The 19,952-nt window shown below is 43.0% G+C and overlaps 1 protein-coding gene across 2 annotated transcripts in view; it reads right to left on the bottom strand.

Moving 5' to 3' along the window:
- Nucleotides 1–7,344: 7,344 nt before the first annotated feature.
- Nucleotides 7,345–19,952, bottom strand: part of Shrm (shroom) — a 212,161-nt gene continuing 199,553 nt past the window's right edge. For both annotated transcript variants that reach the window (XM_076793132.1, XM_076793131.1), the window contains exons 8-13: nt 18,053–18,638; nt 16,671–17,622; nt 13,209–13,356; nt 9,289–9,496; nt 8,649–8,915; nt 7,345–7,683 (exon numbers count right to left, since the gene is read on the bottom strand). In XM_076793132.1, coding sequence (XP_076649247.1) covers nt 7,432–7,683; nt 8,649–8,915; nt 9,289–9,496; nt 13,209–13,356; nt 16,671–17,622; nt 18,053–18,638 — 2,413 coding nt within the window. In that variant the 3' untranslated portion in view covers nt 7,345–7,431. The remainder of the gene's footprint in view (nt 7,684–8,648; nt 8,916–9,288; nt 9,497–13,208; nt 13,357–16,670; nt 17,623–18,052; nt 18,639–19,952) is intronic.

The following is a 19,952-nucleotide window of genomic DNA, read 5'->3' as shown; positions in this document are numbered from 1 at the left end:
GAGATTGTGAAGATCCATCTACGTGGAATTACTCAACAAACTCATTCCCTTGGGTACATATTATTTAAAAAATGGCTGAAAACTTGGATAGACACATTCTTATTATTTTTATAAAGTAATGTAAAATACTCACATTTAATGCTCCGTAAACCTAGCGTTAAGCTCGCTCTGTTCAGAAACATCGCACGATTTTTGTCAAAGTAGCATTTTAAATCGTGACTGTCACGCGCATAAATTTATAACTCAAAGGGCAATTTAATTATCGTCACCGAAGCGTAATTCAACCGACTGAATTGTCTATGTAAAATTCCGTAAAATCGTTTTATTGTCCGTTGTTCGCACGGTCATCGCCTCCGACGTGTTTCCTCATCGAGTCCGAAGGGAACGGCGAGAGTTCCCACAAGATCGGAAACGGTTAGATCATCATTGTCCAGGGTCATGGGCCGTCTAGGTGGTCCTCGTGAAAAGGCGGCTGCATAATATATGCGCGCGCGTTTTATTGCGGGCCCGCGGACAAACGCATAAAGAGAAGTCAGCCGCATTATACGCGACACGAGTTCAACAACACGGCTGTTGGTTTATCTTATTCGCAGCGATGGAATCAGGCTCGAACCGAGTCATGCTTTCATGTTCCCGTCCTGTGTCTTTTTTTATTCAGCATTTTACGCTCTGCGAAAATTCCTGTTTCCAACCTTCCCATTACATCTACTATTTATTCAGAATGAAAATATATTTGGGAAACATATTCTTCAATTTATTCTGAATTTATTCAGATTTATTGTTTCGTGAAAAATTTGTTCAGACTCGGAATTTATTCGGTAAAGATATTATTTGTTTTGAATCGGAATTTATTGGGACAGAATATTGTTCGGTAATAAAATCTTGTGTAATATTTTTTGAAGCACCGTGTATACCATTTCCACTCTTCCGGGATCACGTGCTACGCGTCAGCGTGTTTTTCACGAAACAAAGTGACAGGACGACGTTTGCACAGCGCGATCATTCATCGGGCGACGACAAGAACGACAAACACTGTACTTATCGATGTCCATAGTACAGATCGCTCGTGGCAGCGTTTTCCGTGTGCAACGCGAGCCTAAGAACCAGCTGAGCATTCACGTCTCGGAGCACTTTTTTCGCTCGGAATCGGAGGAGCAATGTAACAAACTCGTCCCGGCTCGTACGATCTTGCGAAACGGTGATACTCGATCGGCGGAGCATGTGTTATGAAGCGCGCGGACGTTGTTACAGGAAAGATTTATGGCGTCGCATTGTTAACGTTTCTTTAATGAATGCGAGAACCAGTTCGATGCACAATAATACCGAAGAAAGTGCTGCTAATGAAAGTGTTCTACGGGGCACACGTAATCCCTTACATCATCGCAATGGGAACTGTAGAATATTCGTCCGCGAGGACGCGGTTGTTGCTGCTAAATTGACCAAACGGTGGCTGCAGAAACCTGGGAGCAGAGAAAGCGAATTAACAGTCGCCACGTTAATTCCGAGTTCGGTGAAACTGCGAGGAGCAACTATTTTCAACGAATAGGTCTTCTGAATGAGCTACCTTCTGAATAAATTCTTGAACAGGTATTAATAAAAAATAAATTTGCTATTGACTTCTGTTAACATGTCTTCTTATACTTGAAAATATTGATATATTAATATTAGCATAAATGCAAGAACTGTAGTCTACTTGCAAAGCATACGTTCGCGGCAGTAGATAAGGCAGTACTAGACAGACATGTAAGTCTAGTCCTATTCAACGCATAGTAATTATACAAAGTTTTTGAAATAACTTTTTCCTCTTGGTGTCGTCACCTTTCGAGTGCCATAATTTCTTTAATTTAAGAATAGTTTGTTGTCAGAAGCTGCTGGAAGAAATTGTGAGACGGTTTGAGTCTGGCGATTTTTCCTTTGGGAAAAATGAGTTGTTGGACACCGTTCTCGTTTCGACTGCACTTATTCAGGTTCGTTTATCCGAGCTGCACTTTATAACGCCGCCGATACGTTGCGGCGTAAAAGAAGGACCGTGGGAGGCGAAGAGAGTGCACTCGCGTGGGCCTGTATCCTGTGCCACGTCCATTTGTCCCCATGTCCGTTTCGTTCGCCGACAGTAGTGTGTAAACGTTGTCGAACCGAGATAATCTTTTGGTGGAAAACGTGTCACCGTAAATCCCTCGTAGCGCCACGATCCTGTTCACTTTCGTCTCAATCCTCAACTGTTATTACACCTCCGGTCATTAAATTACGCGGCACTGTAAATTATCCAAAGAATTAATGAATTTTCAAACAAATTCTTTGGGAATCTACGCGGCGGAACAGTCGACGAAAATTGTTATTCACAGCTGACGCAGTATTTTGTTATTTCCCACACGCGCAGCATAATGGCCAGACAAAAAAGTAATCATACTTGCATGATTATTTCGTATTCTAAAAACAGCGTTTCGCGGACTTCGCCTTCGAACGTCACCAGCTGTGACTGGAAAAAAATAATACTCGTGCAGTCACATTTTCGCGTTGAATCGATATTTTGAACCGAACACTTTTATACTATTTCTCTTAATAAGGAAATTTACAATTCTCGCGAATCTTGACACTTTCAAAAGAACAACTTTTTACTGCTGTTCCAAGAAATTCATTTTCTATTCACACAAGTTCGTGTGACTCTTTTGCACTGAATAGATACTGATAAATAGAGAGTATGCATTCGTTACAAAAATGGATAACTTAAAACAGTAAAAACGTTAGAAGGCTTTAAAAATGCTGTCATATTATTTTCCACCTATCTGAAACCTATTAGAAAAAGAAAAATTTCCATTTCACTCCAGCTTGTTGGAATTCAGAAAATTTGTATTTAGCAAAAAGATCTACCGATAAAATTTGAAGCAGCGGTTTTTAACGCGAATTTCTTGATATTTAGAAGTTGCTTAAAAACAAAATGGAGCGTTCAATAAATGCATGTAATTTATGGTATAGTAATTATATTGTCGAAGATCGTTATCGAATCGCGCTCAAAGGTGACACTTAATCGTGTGTTATGTTAACACGTTGTTATAGATCGACGATCTTTACAATGGGAAATCAGGGCAACGTTTGTTTGAGATACGCCGGTACGTGCATATCGCGCTAGTCGGAAGAGACAGGCTCTTAGGCAACGTTTACTCTCGCGATCGTCAAAGTAAGCCGACGACGACCGAATCATTTGCACGCACGAAATTATACGCGTATTGTTGCATCCGCTTTCATTCGACATTCCTTTGAAAGAGAGATTATTATTACGTCCTACGGACACACCGGGAATACAAATGGAAGGCGTGAACTGTCGGCTGGGTAAAACGAACGAATTGACACGTTGTCCCGGATTATAAATCGTGTGTGGGGATGTTCCCCTTCCACTGACTTTGACGGTTCCCTATCGCGGTGAGCAACGATGAATTTGCTGGTAAATTAATTATTTGGTATGATCCCATTTGTAAGTAATGTTGTCGAGAATACTCTCGGTCATTTTTGAAACATTTAGATTAAGAAAACCTAATAGATCTCGAGATATAGAGTAACTTAATATTACTGTGGATTTATTAATCTTTATTGGGAGAATATGATATCGAAGGAAGTGGCACGAAATTTCATGCCACCCCTTTTGTTATCATGTTCTCCTATTAGAATTTTCTATTACGAGAATATGATAGTCAAAGAGGTGGCACGAAAATTCGAAAAATGTCGAAATTCAGTAGTATAACTCAACGACAAGTTGGACGTTCGGAAGAAATTGAGGGTGCAATAATTATATACGCAGATACGTATTTTCATTATATTGTCCTTATTTATTCATTTTCGATTCTTACATAAAGTGATCGTGCTAAAATGCAAAATAAATGTTTACATGTAATGTGGGTTGCGCGTCGGTAACCGTGTTACCGCACATGGTAATGTCCAGTAATTGACGTCGATATTGCGCATAGCAACAATTAATAGGACAGTACGCTCTTTTGTTTGCTCCATTATTTATTGTATCCCCGATATGCGATTTCAAAAATACATTGGGTCATCGGTCTGTTTTTATACCTCGGCTGTATCCAGAGATTCTAAAGCATCCTTATCAGCTGTCGATAACATGTGGCTACCTGTTTCAACGTTTCGCCGCCTCATGACGCTAGATTGATATTTCACTGCAAAACTTGCTCCATGTTAATAAATATTTAAAAAGATTGTTTACAGCTTCGGTACAATCTACAACGAGATATAGATGTAGGCCTTATGGGATTTCAGGGTGCTCGACAAAATGGTTGGCGATAGAAATTTTTATAATCGTTAAACCAGCAGAGATAATAAATTTATTAATCACTTTTGCTCGATATAATTACTCTTGGAGGATGTACAAGGATTCCCAGGATGCAGGCACCGAGCTTCAGACGGTTTTAAGTCTTTATTGCTCCAGAGCTATTTTATAGGACCTTGGTAATGGGAAAATAGAAAATATAAACATGGTAGGATAATTTCCAACGTGTTATTTATTGCAAGCGAGTTTGGGAAAGGTAGTTATCGTAATGATTTCGTAATACATTCGAAATATGCGATAATATTGTCAGACTATCGACGACCTAGCGTCGTCGTTTACGCGTGTGGTACGTGTACGTGTACGTGTGTGTATAATGGGTGATGACGCGCATACGAGCATGTATAATTGGAAGGTGTAACGAGCCCTTGAGAAAAAAAAAACGGGTCCTCCTCGCATCACGTTAAAAACTAAACTTGTATGCTGAAGAAGAGTATGTACAGAGTGGGTTTCACTATTAAATAGTAATGACCTTAAGCTACAAGTAAATAGCCTACACGATTAATGGAACGTTTCATCTCGTAAAAAATAGATTATGCAGAGCACCATGGTTTTTTTCCATTTTCTTCGTCGTCTTCTTTCTCCGTCAATCTTCCCGTTGATCGGACGAGAAACTTCTTCCTCTTCATATTCTTCTTCGTCTTCTTCATCATCTTCTTCTTCTTCTTCTTCGTCTTCTTCTTTTTCTTCTTCTTCTTCTATTTACAATTTGTTTTATTTGCCATACGCCGCGTTGATCGGAAGTAATGAATAACGTTGCTTGCAAGCACGTTACGGAAACGCGGCTACGGCTTCCGATTGGCGAGATTACAATGTCGCCGTCGTATAGGCGCGAGAAACAAACGAGGAACAGAAAACTGACTATAAATGTGTCGCGAAATTTTATGCCCTGTGCTCAGTCTTTCACGCGCGGAGACAATTTTCCCTCGCGATCCTCGCGGAACGGCTCGCCACAATTTTAACGCGACACTGAACCATGCAAGCATCAATTTGTAATATTTTCAATATTCTGTAATTTCTGCCCACAGCTCTCACAACTCGAGCACACCTAAATACCTCGAAAAATCTTTTTCGATTTCCGCCCGAAGCAATCTCAGCTTCGACAAATTACGTGGCGGTGGTCGTGTTGATTAGGCAGTCGTTTGAATTTCCCAACCACCTCGGCAAAGAAATTTCAAGCGAAATTCGTAGAATAAAATGGCGAGCCGTTCGCAGGAGCGTGCAAGAGGAAGGATTCCATCTCGGAGTCTTTGCTGCGTCGGATAAATGTCTCATTACCAAGCTCAAAGAACCGGAGGACCCATCCCGTTGAATTTTGTCTGGAGTCTTCTTCCCGGATTCGTCGTCGACTTACCATGTAAATCGCGAGACGATCGCCAAAGGAGAAGACGGGAAGCGTAGCAGTAAGGATTGAGAACGAGTGGGATCGGACGAAGGTTGAAGGGTACGAAACAGGTTCGAAAACGACCGAGGCATAAAATTTTCTTAAGACCGCCCACGGAGGCTCGAAAATCCCTTTCTTGATCATCCAGGTTTCCGAGACTCCCTGGCTCGGCCGTACAGAGATAAGTAAGATCACAAGCGTCATAGAGGCTCACGGGAGCCCCTGGGGTTAGAATAAAACGTACAAAGTAATAATAAATCGTTGTATACGGTGAGCATGTAGAGTGGTTCCGAGTTATGCGTGTCTCTCCTATGTTTCGTTGTGTGTGTTATGTGTGTGTGTGTGTGTGTGTGTTTCGCTAGTGTGTTCTGTGTGGTTCCTACAACTGTATCATCGCTTAAACGACTACCTTTCTCTTCGTTTATAATGTATAATATGTACACGCTACACAACACGCCGCTTGGTTGCCATTGTTCGGACACATCTCACGACCACGTGACTCCTTACCCTTATATCACATTTCGTATATAAGAAGGCACCAGAAGTAATTCTAGGTCAATCACCCCGCGGCTCGCGCCCCTGTGAACGAACTGTTGCGCTCGAAAGGTGAACGCGTAAGCTTCGAAAATTCCAAATTTTGGAATCTACAGATTTTTCGTACACTGGGAATAGTCTGAGAAATGTGCACAATCGATCGATAATTTCCTTATTATATTCTAACCGCTTGAACATTTGTAGCCATTACAAAAAAAAAAAAAAACCGACAGACACGTAAACTTAATGGACATTCGACTGAAATTAATTTAAACTTGTAATTCCTGCAGAATTACAAAGCTCCCTGCGCTGCTCGGAGACTTCAACGCCAGCGCAAGACACTGGACCGACGATCAGTACACGAGAGAATTAAATTTTCACGGAAAATATATATCACGCCTTTCATAAAAATTGTATAAACGTTGGAAACAACACTAATAAATTCATGAACTCTGATATTAAAATTTTCACACGTGTTCGAACACTGAATCTTTCCGAGCTGCTCGGAGACTTCGACGCCTGCGCAAGACACTAACAATCAAACGTTGTACGAACAAATTGAATTTAGGCGGAAAATACTCCAGACAGCTTCTACGATCCACGAGATAGCACAACAGTTCTTTCCTCAGCGTCGTCCTCGAAGACGCAACGTTTTCCTCAATTAGGCGAGCCACGGGTAACAACTGACGCGAGCTCGGCATCGACTAGGCACTGACGGCTGTCTCTGTATCTCCGAATGAAAGCAGAAAAGTGTACACAGACGTAGATCGATATAAAACTCTTCTCTTGGTCGCAAGAACTGGGGGTGGGGGTGGGGGAAAGGGATGAGAGAGGAGAGGACAAGTACAACAATTTCGCTAGACGAAAATGCTCCTCGACGATTTCGTCCGTCTAGGACTACGAATATATATATGTACAAAGAGGCGGTTAAAAAATAATTTCAAGCTACCGATGCCTATCGGTTAGTATTATCACTTTCCATTCGCCGATTCGCGAGACAACGCTCGGGGTTCGGGGATGAAAATTCGTTTTCGCAAGCTTCGACGAGACCGAAGGTCGGAGTCCTTCGTTTCTCGATTTGCTTTGTTCTTCCGTCGTGGGTCGAGAGGTTCGATGGAACCGATATAAACGAGAAATCGATCGTTCGATCGTACGATCGGTGGATGTTTATTGTAGACTAGTCGATCGCCTCTCGCAGCGCGGCTAGCTGCTCCTCGCCGAGCTTCACCTTGTCCTGGATCTCACGGCCGTCGACGATCAGCTTCGCCTTCATGTTGATGAAGTGCTGGTAGTCGGCGAACTCCTCGTCGTTCAGGTACTTCGACAGGATCGTCGAGACGTTCACGCTACGCTTGTCGATGTTGCTCTTCAGGATCTTCGCCTCCTCCAGCTGGTCCACCAGCTTGTCCCTCTTGCTCTCCAGGATTTTCTGCAATCGTTCAGTCGAAACTCAGAATTAAATTGAATACAAATTAAATTGACAATTCAATGGCGGTAGGAGTCAAAGAAAAATTTCATTCTTCCAACACCTTCACTGTTCTATCCAAGCACTGTTTTCATTGAATTCTCACTGTCAGCTGAAGTGTCACGATTGAGAGACGTTTGTGCATAAGTTTGTCCGGCGTTTGACCAGAGGGCATTGCGCAAGGCTTACTTGATACATCAACGCGACTTTCCGCGAACCGGATAAATAATTGTCCGCGCGGCCTTCCTGTTCGACAACTACAAATTATTTTGCGCCAGCATCGGAGATTATGCTCGCAGGGGAACCGTCAAGGACGCCGGGTGAATTTTCTGCTAATCGCGCAAACGCTCGATTGCCTGGTCATTTAAAATTCCACGATTTAATGAAGAAGTATCGCGTGTACGCGAGAGCCAACGATCGGCCAAGGCAATTTGATCAGCTATCCGCGATGTAGGGTATCCGTCCTCTTTTATATCGTCGATCATCGTTGCCCTTTTACGTTTGGTATAATTGTAGGACGCGTTTGGAGCGCCGGTGAAAGCAATAATACTTAGATTACATTGAACTTGGGGTTCGTTCTGGATGATTGGGTTTTGTAGGTGGCTTGGAGATTGTTACGGCTCGTAAAAATGTCTGAATAGTGAAAGGGCAGGTTAAATGTGAATATTGTAAAATATTTGTCGTGAAACTCTCAAAACTTTTCACGGTAAAAATAAAATAGAAACGTCTCCAGTCATGAACCAATTAATTTAATTCTATAGAAACTATCAGGCTACGCACAACGTCCACTAAAAAATACGGAATTCCCTAACACAAAACTGAACATAACTGACCACCACAGAGGAAAATAAAACCATAAACATTCTTCTGCGAATAAATTCAAGAAAGTAAGGGTTGATGAAGGATACAGGGACAGGATTGCAACTCACCCTTTCAGCGTGATCGGCCGGCATGCCGTAAAGAGCATTCTCGGCCCGAGCCAGCCTGCCACTTAGGCCCAGAAGAAGGCTGGTGATCTTGCCGACTTCCTCCACGTGAAGCCGATACTTGGAGGCTTCCGCTGGTCTCGCGACAGCGGAGACCCTCGTGGAAACTCTGGCACCGAGAGCTTCGTTCACCTCGCCCTCCTCTCTGACGGCGTCCTGTTCAGCCCTGAGGACGACCAGTTTCTTGTCGAGCCTCATCATCAGCTCCTCCTGCGAAGAAAATCGATTGCAGTCCTCGGTCAAGCTCCACCGAGGCTCGTAAACCGCGATTCCACGGTCACGCGTGCTCCCCCGGAAACCGATTACGACAGAATCGCTTTCCCGGTAACGTAACAAACGTCATAGTGGTTTTCGAGGTCGCGTGTGCTCGCCACCGATCTGGCCTTTACGGAGCGATCGAAAGTTCGAACGAATAGACTCGAAATAATTAATCCAACAAGAGAACCCCGGTAGCTATTTTGACGAAAGTTTGCGCAATTGTTGATTAGGCCTATCCAAGAATTTAGCCGGATCTCGTCCGTCATCGTTTTCTATTTTAAGGGAGAAATTGTACAGGAAGATTGGTACAGGTGTGCGAACTTACCTTTTTCTGCCTGAGATCGAGGCTGTCGGTTGGAATGACAGTGGGCGCCTCTTCTTGACGCAACCCCTCGACAGTGACATCCCTGGAGTATCTCGCGAGGAACCTTGCTTTTCCCTCAGACGTTGTAAAGTACGCTGACGTGGGAGATAAAGGGCTGACAGAGTCTGTAGAGAGTGGAGTAACTGGCGTTGAGGGTATCGACTCGTGTCTGTAACAGAAAAAGCATTGTCGAAATTAAATAGTGTAAATCACACTCTGCCCTGTCCCGATAGGAAATTCGTAGCAATTTATTTTCGCTACCGAAATTTCCAACTGGATAAAATCGACCATTGAAACTCTTTGAATATCGAAGAGTATTCAAGATTTTTACTATTTCTCTCCAAATTCTTGCATCCCCAATTTGTTAAATTTTCAATTTTCAATTCAATTCCTCTGTCCACGCGAAAATGTCGCGGTCGCGATCTTACATCACCGGCATGACTCATTGGCTCGATCGGCACGATTCAGGGAAGAGGGATCGTCGATTGATTCACTGTCGCCGCGCAGGAACGCGACTTGTTTCCGTTTCAGAAAAGTCCGCGATGGACGAGGTCAACGCGCCAATGAGTTTCAAGTTCGCGGAATCGGAGTCATACCATAGTATTCGCTCGTCCGCCCGAGATAAGAGCGGGTTTTATCGCGGAGAGCACGCGGGAGATCCGCCGAGAGACTCCATCGACGGAGGAGAAAGTGATAAAGAAAGGAAAGCTGCGGTAGAGTGACCGCTCCGGAGGCGATTCGAAAAGTAACCACGCCGATCGACCGACTATTACAGGCTCCGCCGGCTAGGCATAGTAATTAATGAAAACCGGAAGCGCGGCGAGCACGGTCGTTGCGAGTTTCATAGCCGTTTGACTCACGCGTCACGAACGTCGGCGGCAGGATGCACTAGAGATGGATTTAAGAGCGCCTCGAGTTGGTTCAAACACTGTTACGCTTCAACCCTCCGCAAGGTATCCGAGTACTCATCGTTCCAGAAAATTCAATTGGAATAATTTACATTTCAGGCGGAATAGAATTTTTCTACTCGAGGCTCCGTTCTCGAGAAGACGAAAGTTTGATGACGGTTTTTACTTGGCCCTTAAGGATTTGGAGTTGGGACCAAAAATGGGATGATTCTACGTGAAAAACTCTATCGAAAATGCAGAATAATATTTTTTCTTACGTGGCTCCATTTTGGAGAAAAATTAATTCTAAGATCCAGTAGGTACGCTAGAGTGTCTGATCATGGCTGACCGTTTCTACTTGCGACGTCACGTGTGATTCGGACTCAATTTTCTCGAAAACGGAGCGACGTATAAAAAAATGTTATTCTACGTTTTCGATAGAGTTTTTCACGTAGAATAATCCTACCTTTGTTGCAACAACAAATACACAATAAATAAATTAAAAAACAATATTATTTCCAACCAGACTTCACACCCACGTTCCAAAAAATATTAACCGCTGCTATTGATTGTTGTATTACAAATTCTAACAGTTTCCCGTTGTTTTTTGCCGGTTTTCCACCACTTTGCGAATTAAGGTGCATGCCCACTCGACAACAGGACCCTCGAGTCGAATTAATACTTGCCCACAGATTCTGTTACATGATTTCGGACAAAAATTGAACTCTTTCACTTGCTCTCCTAATGTGTTGACCTCTCGAGGTATCTCTAAGGAGATCCGCTTGTTTCCAGCGACGGGGAACGCACCACCCTAATTTTATCCGGCGGAACACGCTGTTTACGCGGAACGAATCGAATCGGTGTTAGCTAATCGGAAATTGCTATGAACCGCGGCTACCGCGGACGCCTGGACGTACTTTCCCGACCGCGTTAGCTCCATCTTCTAGGATCCCGTGGATCGAAACGATGTCACCGCTCGTCCGTCGAGCACTGCCGGAGAAAATGATGCGTAGACCACCGAGTAACAGGCCTAACAATATCATTTATGGCTAGTTACGCAATGATCTTGCGCCTCTGGTACTTTCTCCCGGCGCGTGCCAGCGTAAATGTTGTCCTCGAGCGATTGGGTTCCCGGGTGGACGAACGGAAATAATTGCTCATCAATTTTCGACACCGATCCAACCATAACTCATCCTCGACCGCTTTGTTCCTTAATCATCATCCTTCATCGTCTTCCCCTTGCCCTATACTGTACAGTTCAGATTGTACCATTACCTATACCCACCTTACTCATTCCTATTAAACTGACATAAAATTAAACTGTTATTCCTATTTGACCATTAGTTGATAATGTAGAACTACAATCAATGTAAATTATCTTTTTCTAGAAAAAAAATGCATAGAAATTTTCATAGAATTTTCTACATAGAAAATCATAGTGCAAGGAACCGAGGAAGGGTAGTCTAATTTATATAGCAAATACCCTGTAATATAATTATAGAATTCATAATACAATTGAAAAAGAAAAATACATGATTATAATACTGATTTATATATTAGGTACCTAGACCCTGTTCTAAATTATAAATTGAGCTACTCTGGCCTAGGAATCACGAGGATAATTTTTATTGTCATTAATTTGTAAAAATTGCGGGGCTCCCGAAGGTGAATTTAGGGAATACACTGGCCTGTCAGCTTGACAAGGGGGAGCATTTCCCGACCTTGAGAAAGGCGAACAGTCGGTGGCTCGTATGCTAGGTGATAAGTTACGGATCACGCCAAGTTTATTCAGCTGTCGAGTCCTGTCATCGGCTCGCCGCGGGGAGCACAGACCGGTGAAAAACGACAATTAAATCCCGACGGTAATTCGTTAACGACGCTCGCCAGCTACGCCCACGTGCGCTCATCGCACAATAATGGATCTCTGTGAACGATTCTCTTCGAACGCAGGATCGACCTCTTTAGCCGCGCGTCGACGATAGGGATCGGGTTCAATTTGCACTGATCCGAGACAATTATGTTTCAATTCTGTCGATTTCTCTTTGCAGAGAAATCAGAATTTCGAAATAAAAATTTCAAGGCACAGAAGCTTCTAATTTTCTAATCTCTGTTCTTAATAATTGTATACGGTTGGAAACACTGCAACAATATTTTCCAATTCTTTGTTTCTACTGTTTTGCCTTCTTTTTTCTCATTATTGCATAAAAGCAGAGGTCTAACGATGACAATACTTTACACAGGAATAAATATAAAAAAATAGGTGTACTAAAAGATGGCAAGATTCTATTGAACGAAATGAACACCGTCCATGGAAAAATGTTCGTTCTACATTTTCGATTGATTCTCGCCAATACCATTGTACGTTACATAAATTGTGCAACACAAATACAGGAAAATTAATCCTCGAGTCAGTCAGCGCGCGAGCATTAAAAACCCCAGGGGGAAATCGCGATCGATAATCAGCGAGGGCCATGTTTCCAAGCTGGTTCGGTGAAAGTGGCGTGGGGCAACCTGTATATGAAATATCGACGTTCCGTATCATCTAGGAAGATCAGATCGCGTTTATGTAACAGTAATGACAAGCTGTCTGATCGTTGTGCACGCTCGGATACGAGAATCCTATTTGTTTCGAAGGATAGGGGACCTGGAGTGAGAAACATAGAAAGAATAGCAAACAGAGGAGTGCTCTAGACACAGGTGACTAGGAAGTCGTCCTGATGACGTAATCCTTGCACTTGCAATGCCAACAGACAATGCTGTATTTCCTTGCCTTTTGTAGCCTTCTGTTCCTCTGTCCTTCCACTATTTTTTAATTGATTTTATTGCTCATCGTTTGCTAGTTTCTTCATAAAAATAAAGTTTATTCAGACCTTGTATTAATTTGCATCAAACGCAACAGGAGTTGTTTTGCTAATAAAAATTCATTTTAAATGGAACTACCCTCTGCACACAATTTTTCCGATACTTGAAAATTGATTAGGTGTTTTTACTCACTTTTTCTCTTCGTCAGCCCCATTCTCAGAGGTAGGGGTCGTAGGCTCCTCAAGGGACAGTCGTCTTCGTGGTCTCGGCTGCAAGGTCGCCTCCACCCTGAACAAACCGGAAACGTAGTCGGTGGGCTTCTTGTGCTCCGGCGCTGGAACTGATAGCAAACGAGATTGTTGAACGCAGGCACGCAACGAATCCCCCTTGGTGTTCGTTCGACTTCCAGGCACTCGGCTCCGCGAGAAGCCATAACGCACGCGTTCAATATCGCGGGAATGCAGCGACGAGTAATTGAATAACACGGCCGTCCATTGGGTTAGCGATTATTAAAAGAAAAGGTCGTCGCCCTCTGCGAACGTGCTCCTCCGTCAATGACGCACGATGCTGTGGGACCGTTCGTTTGCTTGAACTTGTCGCCTGTGGTTTGATAAGTAGACCACCGGTGTTTCTGGTGATTCATGCTTTTATAGTGCACTTTACGATCGGTACTAAAGTGACCACGAATCAGTATTGCAAGTTTTGTAAGTTCTAAAGAGCTGCAGCTGAATGAAAACATGTTTCCCTTTCGAAGAATTGAATTGAATCGAAAGTTTTTCCAATGACTTCGCAATCTTGTATTTCAATCTATTAATTTTAATTATATCTTAATGGAACTCTTATTGAAACTTACTGGATAAAATTTGTTTGTACACCAGCAGGATAAAGGGACAATTTGTTGAAAACGAGTTTCTGAGAGATGTGTGGAAACACATTGTCGAGAAGGTAAGAAGATAATTATGTAGATTAAGATTAATAGAGGGACCAACAGTGCTGCATCACAGTATGCATTCATTATAAATAGAAACGGTGAGTAATAGACAGACATATTAGTCAGACATGTACCTCAGCGTGCGACTTGGTCATTTTTCAAACGCGCACCTCTTCGAAATGAAGTTGTATAATTCCGCATTTTTTATCCTCCTCTTTCCATAAATTGCTGGAAACATTTATTGAGTCATTCGAATATTAAACATATTTTTCCTTCCACCTCTTGTGAATTTATCTCGTTAATCAAATGTTCAGTGTCTTTTCTTACACCTCTATTGATTTAACGATTGAAATATTCAGCACAACATTTCTTACACCCGTTGAATTATTAATATTCTATAAAACGGATTTTCATAGCAGAAATATATAATTAATCGTTCTGTCCAAAACGAGCCGAACACGAATAATTTTATCCATCATATTTATCCCGCAATTAAACTTTTATTTTCCACCAGTCTGATATAAAATTTGATTTAGTTCGACCATTACAAGCATCTGCACACCACAATAAATAATAAACGCCGCCACGAATGAAAAGATGCTTGGCCATTTGAACAAAATTTAATTAGATCTTGGCCACTTACGCACGCTTAAACACCATCCCCATAAAACGCTCCTATAAATTAATGTTTAGAACTTCCTGCATAATTAAACTTCTTTGGAACTACTTCCAGGCCGCAAAGGTTAAGGCTTATGAAACCGAGTACAAGTTCACCGAGGATCTATAAATGAAATTTCCATCTCGGATTAAAATTAGACCATGCCGAAGGTGCGAGAAGCGAGTCGCGTCTACAAGTTTCGAAATTAGCGTACCGGGTGCAACTCTGGTGCGTGCCCCTCTCTCTCCCAGTAGAAAATGCGATAAAATCGTCGGGCAGAAGAGGTCTTCGGAAGATGGGAAGTTTGACGATGCCATTAGCCGCACTAAATCTGCAGGCTTACGTTAAGTCGTTGAGGAATGACGACCGGGAATGCCGATACCGGCGATGTTTGCACGGCTTCTATTAGACATAATCGGCACGGACGCGAGTAATCCCGGATTAGTCTAAACCGGGAATTAAAGCGGCTGCGAAACGCGCAACGCGCACGCGGGCATCGTTCGGATCGGGTCGATCGGCAGGATATTTTATCCCGGCGATCGTAAAGCGCAATCTGGTTTCTCGACGTAAGTGGCTTCCGATTTGTTCCGTAATAAATAGAGTGCGAGTTTTATGCGTTTATGGCGAAAATGGCCGCGAGAGATTTCAAACAGAAAGAAGATCAAAGGAATCTACGCATCATCATTGTCGACCGAACGAAATCGGCGAAAATTGTGTGACGATCTGATGAAGATTGCTTGCAGAAAATTAGGAATTACAGTTTTTATTTTTTTTGAGATTACGTGCACCAGAGGGATTTAAAGAATAGTGAAATAAGAAGCTCAGTGCACAGCGTGTCCAGAAAATTGCACAGTTCTAAATAAATTCTAAATAAATAAATAAATTCCCAAAATCCTGGCCGTATGTGATCGTGTGGATGATAGTAGATTTGCATGGAGATTAACTTCTAGAATTAATTATCATTTGCATAGCAGAGATTTGCTTTATGGCTAATGGATTAAAAGACACATAGAAAGCGAAAGAAGCAAGATAATATTGGTTGCCAAACAGAAAATCAAAGAGTATTTGCGGTGCAGGACAGGTCTATAGCAGGATTACTCTCTCTCTCTCTCTCTCTCTCTCTCTCTCTCTCTCTCTCTCTCTCTCTCTCTCTCTCTGCTCTTCTTTGCGTCCAAGAAACTAATTTCTTGGTTAATAAACTGGAGCACAAGATTGCTTTACAAATTGGAATTCCATTACACACTTCTGAAGGAAATGTTGCATTAATTATCTTTAACTCTTGATGCACCTAAAGAATTAATTTCCCGGCTAATAGACTAGAATACAGGCCCATTTAGCGGTTTCAATTTGATTACACACGCTGCCGAAGGAAATTTTATATTAATTACCTTTAATCTCTATGCACTGCACGGATAATTGGTGCGTTAATATCGTGCGCGTCGAATTAGGGCAATGTTGACAATTAATTAAGAAAAAACAACTCTGTTTATTATTACATCCCGAATTATATACAAACACGAACACATACGTGCACGAATTCTATACAAACAGTGCTTAATTAATTTTTATACGTTTATAATCATAGCTCAATTCTGCCCTGTGTAATTTCATGGAGCTACTTCGATGTGTACTCTTGCGTACTGATACTGGAAGTTTGTGTTTTTAATTATTTTACAACCAAAATTCCTAAGCAAAAAATTTCAAAAAATTCTGCTATATTTATCTAAACAGTAGCGGAGGATCAAAATATTTTGAGAATTTCTGTGCAACAGATTAAATAGAAAAAGAGAAGCCAAGGAGTAAGAATCTGATTTTTCTCTGAATCTACCCTTTTGATCGAAGTGGAGGGTTGAAACATGGAGCTTAAAGTTTCTTTCTGGTAATTAATTTTTTAGTATTAAAAAACTTTCTTAACCATTTCATCAAGCCACGAATTGCACCCTTAAACGGTGTAATCCTTGCACAGTTAGCTACACAAGAAACTCTCAGCAAATGTTGATCGCAACTACCTCCACCAGCACAAGGATGAACAAAGAAAATTTCCAAAAACTACAAATGAACTCACCCAGAAGAGTAACCAGCTTGTCATTAGGATTAAGCTGACTCGCCAAATCGCGTCCCAACTCTTCGCACTCGATCTCCTCGGGCAGCTTCTTCCGGCACAGAGGCATCTCGTGCGTCTTCGTGCAGACCTCAGCTTCGGACGTCTCTAAGAGATCAGTCTGCGAGGCGGCGTCGCTGGTGGCAGCATTCACTCGCAGAACAACCTCAGTCCGTTGCATCAAAGTCAGTCCCTCGATCCCAGGCTGCGGAGACACGCAAGGCGACGCAGGCGGAGATGACTTGATCTCCTGCACCGGGGAGTTCCTTGGCGAGGAGGACGACGAAGCTTTGGAGATGCTGGAGATCGAGGACGTCGAGGACCTGCCCCCAGACCTGGATTTAGCTGAGGACGACCTCTCCACTCTGAGCTCGATCTCGTTGCTCTGATTCGATCGAACAGGCGAGCCGGACCTGTTCGAAATGCTCTCCGTCTGCGTAGGACTGGACACCTTCCTGCTCGTAGGCGATCCCTCGATCTTCGAGAAGCTGTTCGACAAACTTCTCGGCGAGATCCTTGCATCGGACGATCTGGAGGACGAGGAGGAGCTGGAACAGCTACCGGATCGTCTAGGAACCGATCCTCTGAGACTCTCTCCTTCGATCTGATCCGGTGACCTTGGGGGAGAGCTCGTCGGAGGCGGAGGCCTGTCCGAGGCTGGCGAAGTCTCGATCGAGGTCTGAGCTTCGTTGCCACGTGGCCAACTGTCCGTTGTTATTGTCATTGTGGTGGAGGTCGAGGATGTCGTGATGCAGGTCGACGCGGTGGCTGTCGACGTCGAGGTCGCGTTCGCTCGTTTCTCGTTGCGACGGTTCAGCAGCTCGATGTTCTGCGAGGTCATCTCGATCGTGGCGCTACGATCGCGGAAGAAGTCCTCTTCTAGCGACGAGGGAGCCTCCATGCTTCGGGAGTGCTTCTGTTGGCAAGAGAAATCGTTTTCGGTACTTTCAAGTTGGTAGGGTTGATGAGATTTGAAGAGATTTCAAGAGTTAGGGTATTTGGGATTGTAATTATTAGACTGCGGACTCGATGCATTTATGGAAAGAGCACATGAAATTTAACTTTAGAAAATGTCTAGAGGTATCTTTTTGCAAAGTCCGCAGTCTAATAATACACTCAGAATTGGGATGTTATCCTTAACGAGTGAATCAGGAGCCCTGCGAAGAAGTCAATCAGATCCCCCATGGAGAGAGGTTTGCTTGCCAATTCTCGTGCCACGTCTCAATTTTCAGAGGCCTCGTGTCACCGCTAACTAACCCTGTCAGGAGCCTAATCACCCTTGTCCCCGCGGTACCGCTGAATAATTGCAAGTTCGAGCATCACCAAACGCCATAAACCATGATTACCTCTCTGTTCTGAGGTAGGGGTTCGCAGCTAGCAGCCAGCTTCCTCCGTTCCCGCTCGAGTTGCCGATTCCTGTCGTTAAGAACCTCGACGCTTTGCGGCGACAGCCGTTCCCTTCGCTGCTCGTACTCGTGCCTCTTCTCCTGCTGCCGTTTCTCCAGGTGATGGTGATGATGATGGTGATGTTGATGTCGATCCTCGAGATTGTCGTTGTTGTTGTTCTCGGCCGTCCGTGATCTAGCGTCGCTCGCCTGGAGTTTCTTGTTCAGGTCGTGCGACAGCTTTCCGATCACCTCCGCCGAGTGGTGTTGCTGTTGAGCGGCCCGTTCTTCCAGCCGATGATGAAGAGCGTCCACGCTGTGCGACTTGGACAGCTCCGGCTGGTGATTGTTGTGATGGTGATGGTTGTGGTGATGCTGCAGCTGATGATGAGGCGTGACGCGCAGCAGAACCGGGTCGTCGTGATCCCGCGGCGGTGGCCAGTCCTCTAATCGAGACGTCGGAGACATTGTCCGCTTGTAGCTGCCCTCGCTATCGGGCGCCCCTCGCTCCCTCCTGTAGGCCAGATAAGAGGCCTTCGACTGGCTCCTGAAACGAGAAAATCGATACCGTAATTAGCATACGCTTTAACCCCACACGGTTCTGTGAACCGATCAAATAGTTCTCTAGCAAGTTAGAAATATTATTTCGTCAATCCTTCTTTTAGAGTATCTATTCTCGGCACAACGATAGTCGCACGCCAGACGAATTAAACGAGATGTCATCCGTTTCTGTCGGATCGCTAGAACGGACGCAGTTACCGCGTCTGTTTGGATAACTTCTATCGCGTCCTGACCCGATTCGTTTATTAATAACTCCCACAATTTTTCATCGACGGGTTTGGAAAAATTTGTACAACTACTTCAAACATGTACAAATACGTATAAAAAATTGCAATTTACTAAGTTCGATAGTTTTCTTAAAATTAATTTCCAAATATGACAGACCTGTGCGTAGAAATTCTCCCACCCTCTCGTTACCGCAAGACCCGATTCGTTTATTAATAACTCCTACAATTTTTCATCGACGGGTTTGGAAAAATTTGTACAACTACTTCAAACATGTACAAATACGTATAAAAAATTGCAATTTACTAAGTTCGATAGTTTTCTTAAAATTAATTTCCAAATATGAGAGACATGTGCCTAGAAATTCACCCACCCTCTCGTTACCGCAAGACCCGATTCGTTTGTTAATAACTCCCACAATTTTTCATCGACGGGTTTGGAGAAATTTGTACAACTACTTCAAACATGTACAAATACGTATAAAAAATTGCAATTTACTAAGTTCGATAGTTTTCTTAAAATTAATTTCCAAATATGAGAGACATGTGCCTAGAAATTCACCCACCCTTTCATTACCGCAAGACCCGATTCGTTTATTAATAACTCCTACAATTTTTCATCGATGGGTTTCGAGAAATTTGTACAACTACTTCAAACATGTACAAATACATATGAAAAATTGCAATTTACGAAGTTCGATAGTTTTCTTACAATTAATTTCCAAATATGACAGACCTGTGCGTAGAAATTCTCCCACCCTCTCGTTACCGCAAGACCCGATTCGTTTGTTAATAACTCCCACAATTTTTCATCGACGGGTTTGGAGAAATTTGTACAACTACTTCAAACATGTACAAATACGTATAAAAAATTGCAATTTACTAAGTTCGATAGTTTTCTTAAAATTAATTTCCAAATATGAGAGACATGTGCCTAGAAATTCACCCACCCTTTCATTACCGCAAGACCCGATTCGTTTATTAATAACTCCTACAATTTTTCATCGATGGGTTTCGAGAAATTTGTACAACTACTTCAAACATGTACAAATACATATGAAAAATTGCAATTTACG

This window comes from Halictus rubicundus, chromosome 9 (genome assembly GCF_050948215.1).
Source record: "Halictus rubicundus isolate RS-2024b chromosome 9, iyHalRubi1_principal, whole genome shotgun sequence".
Taxonomy (NCBI): domain Eukaryota; kingdom Metazoa; phylum Arthropoda; class Insecta; order Hymenoptera; family Halictidae; genus Halictus; species Halictus rubicundus.
Note: the sequence above shows the minus strand (reverse complement) of the source record. Positions and strands in the feature narration are given on the sequence as shown.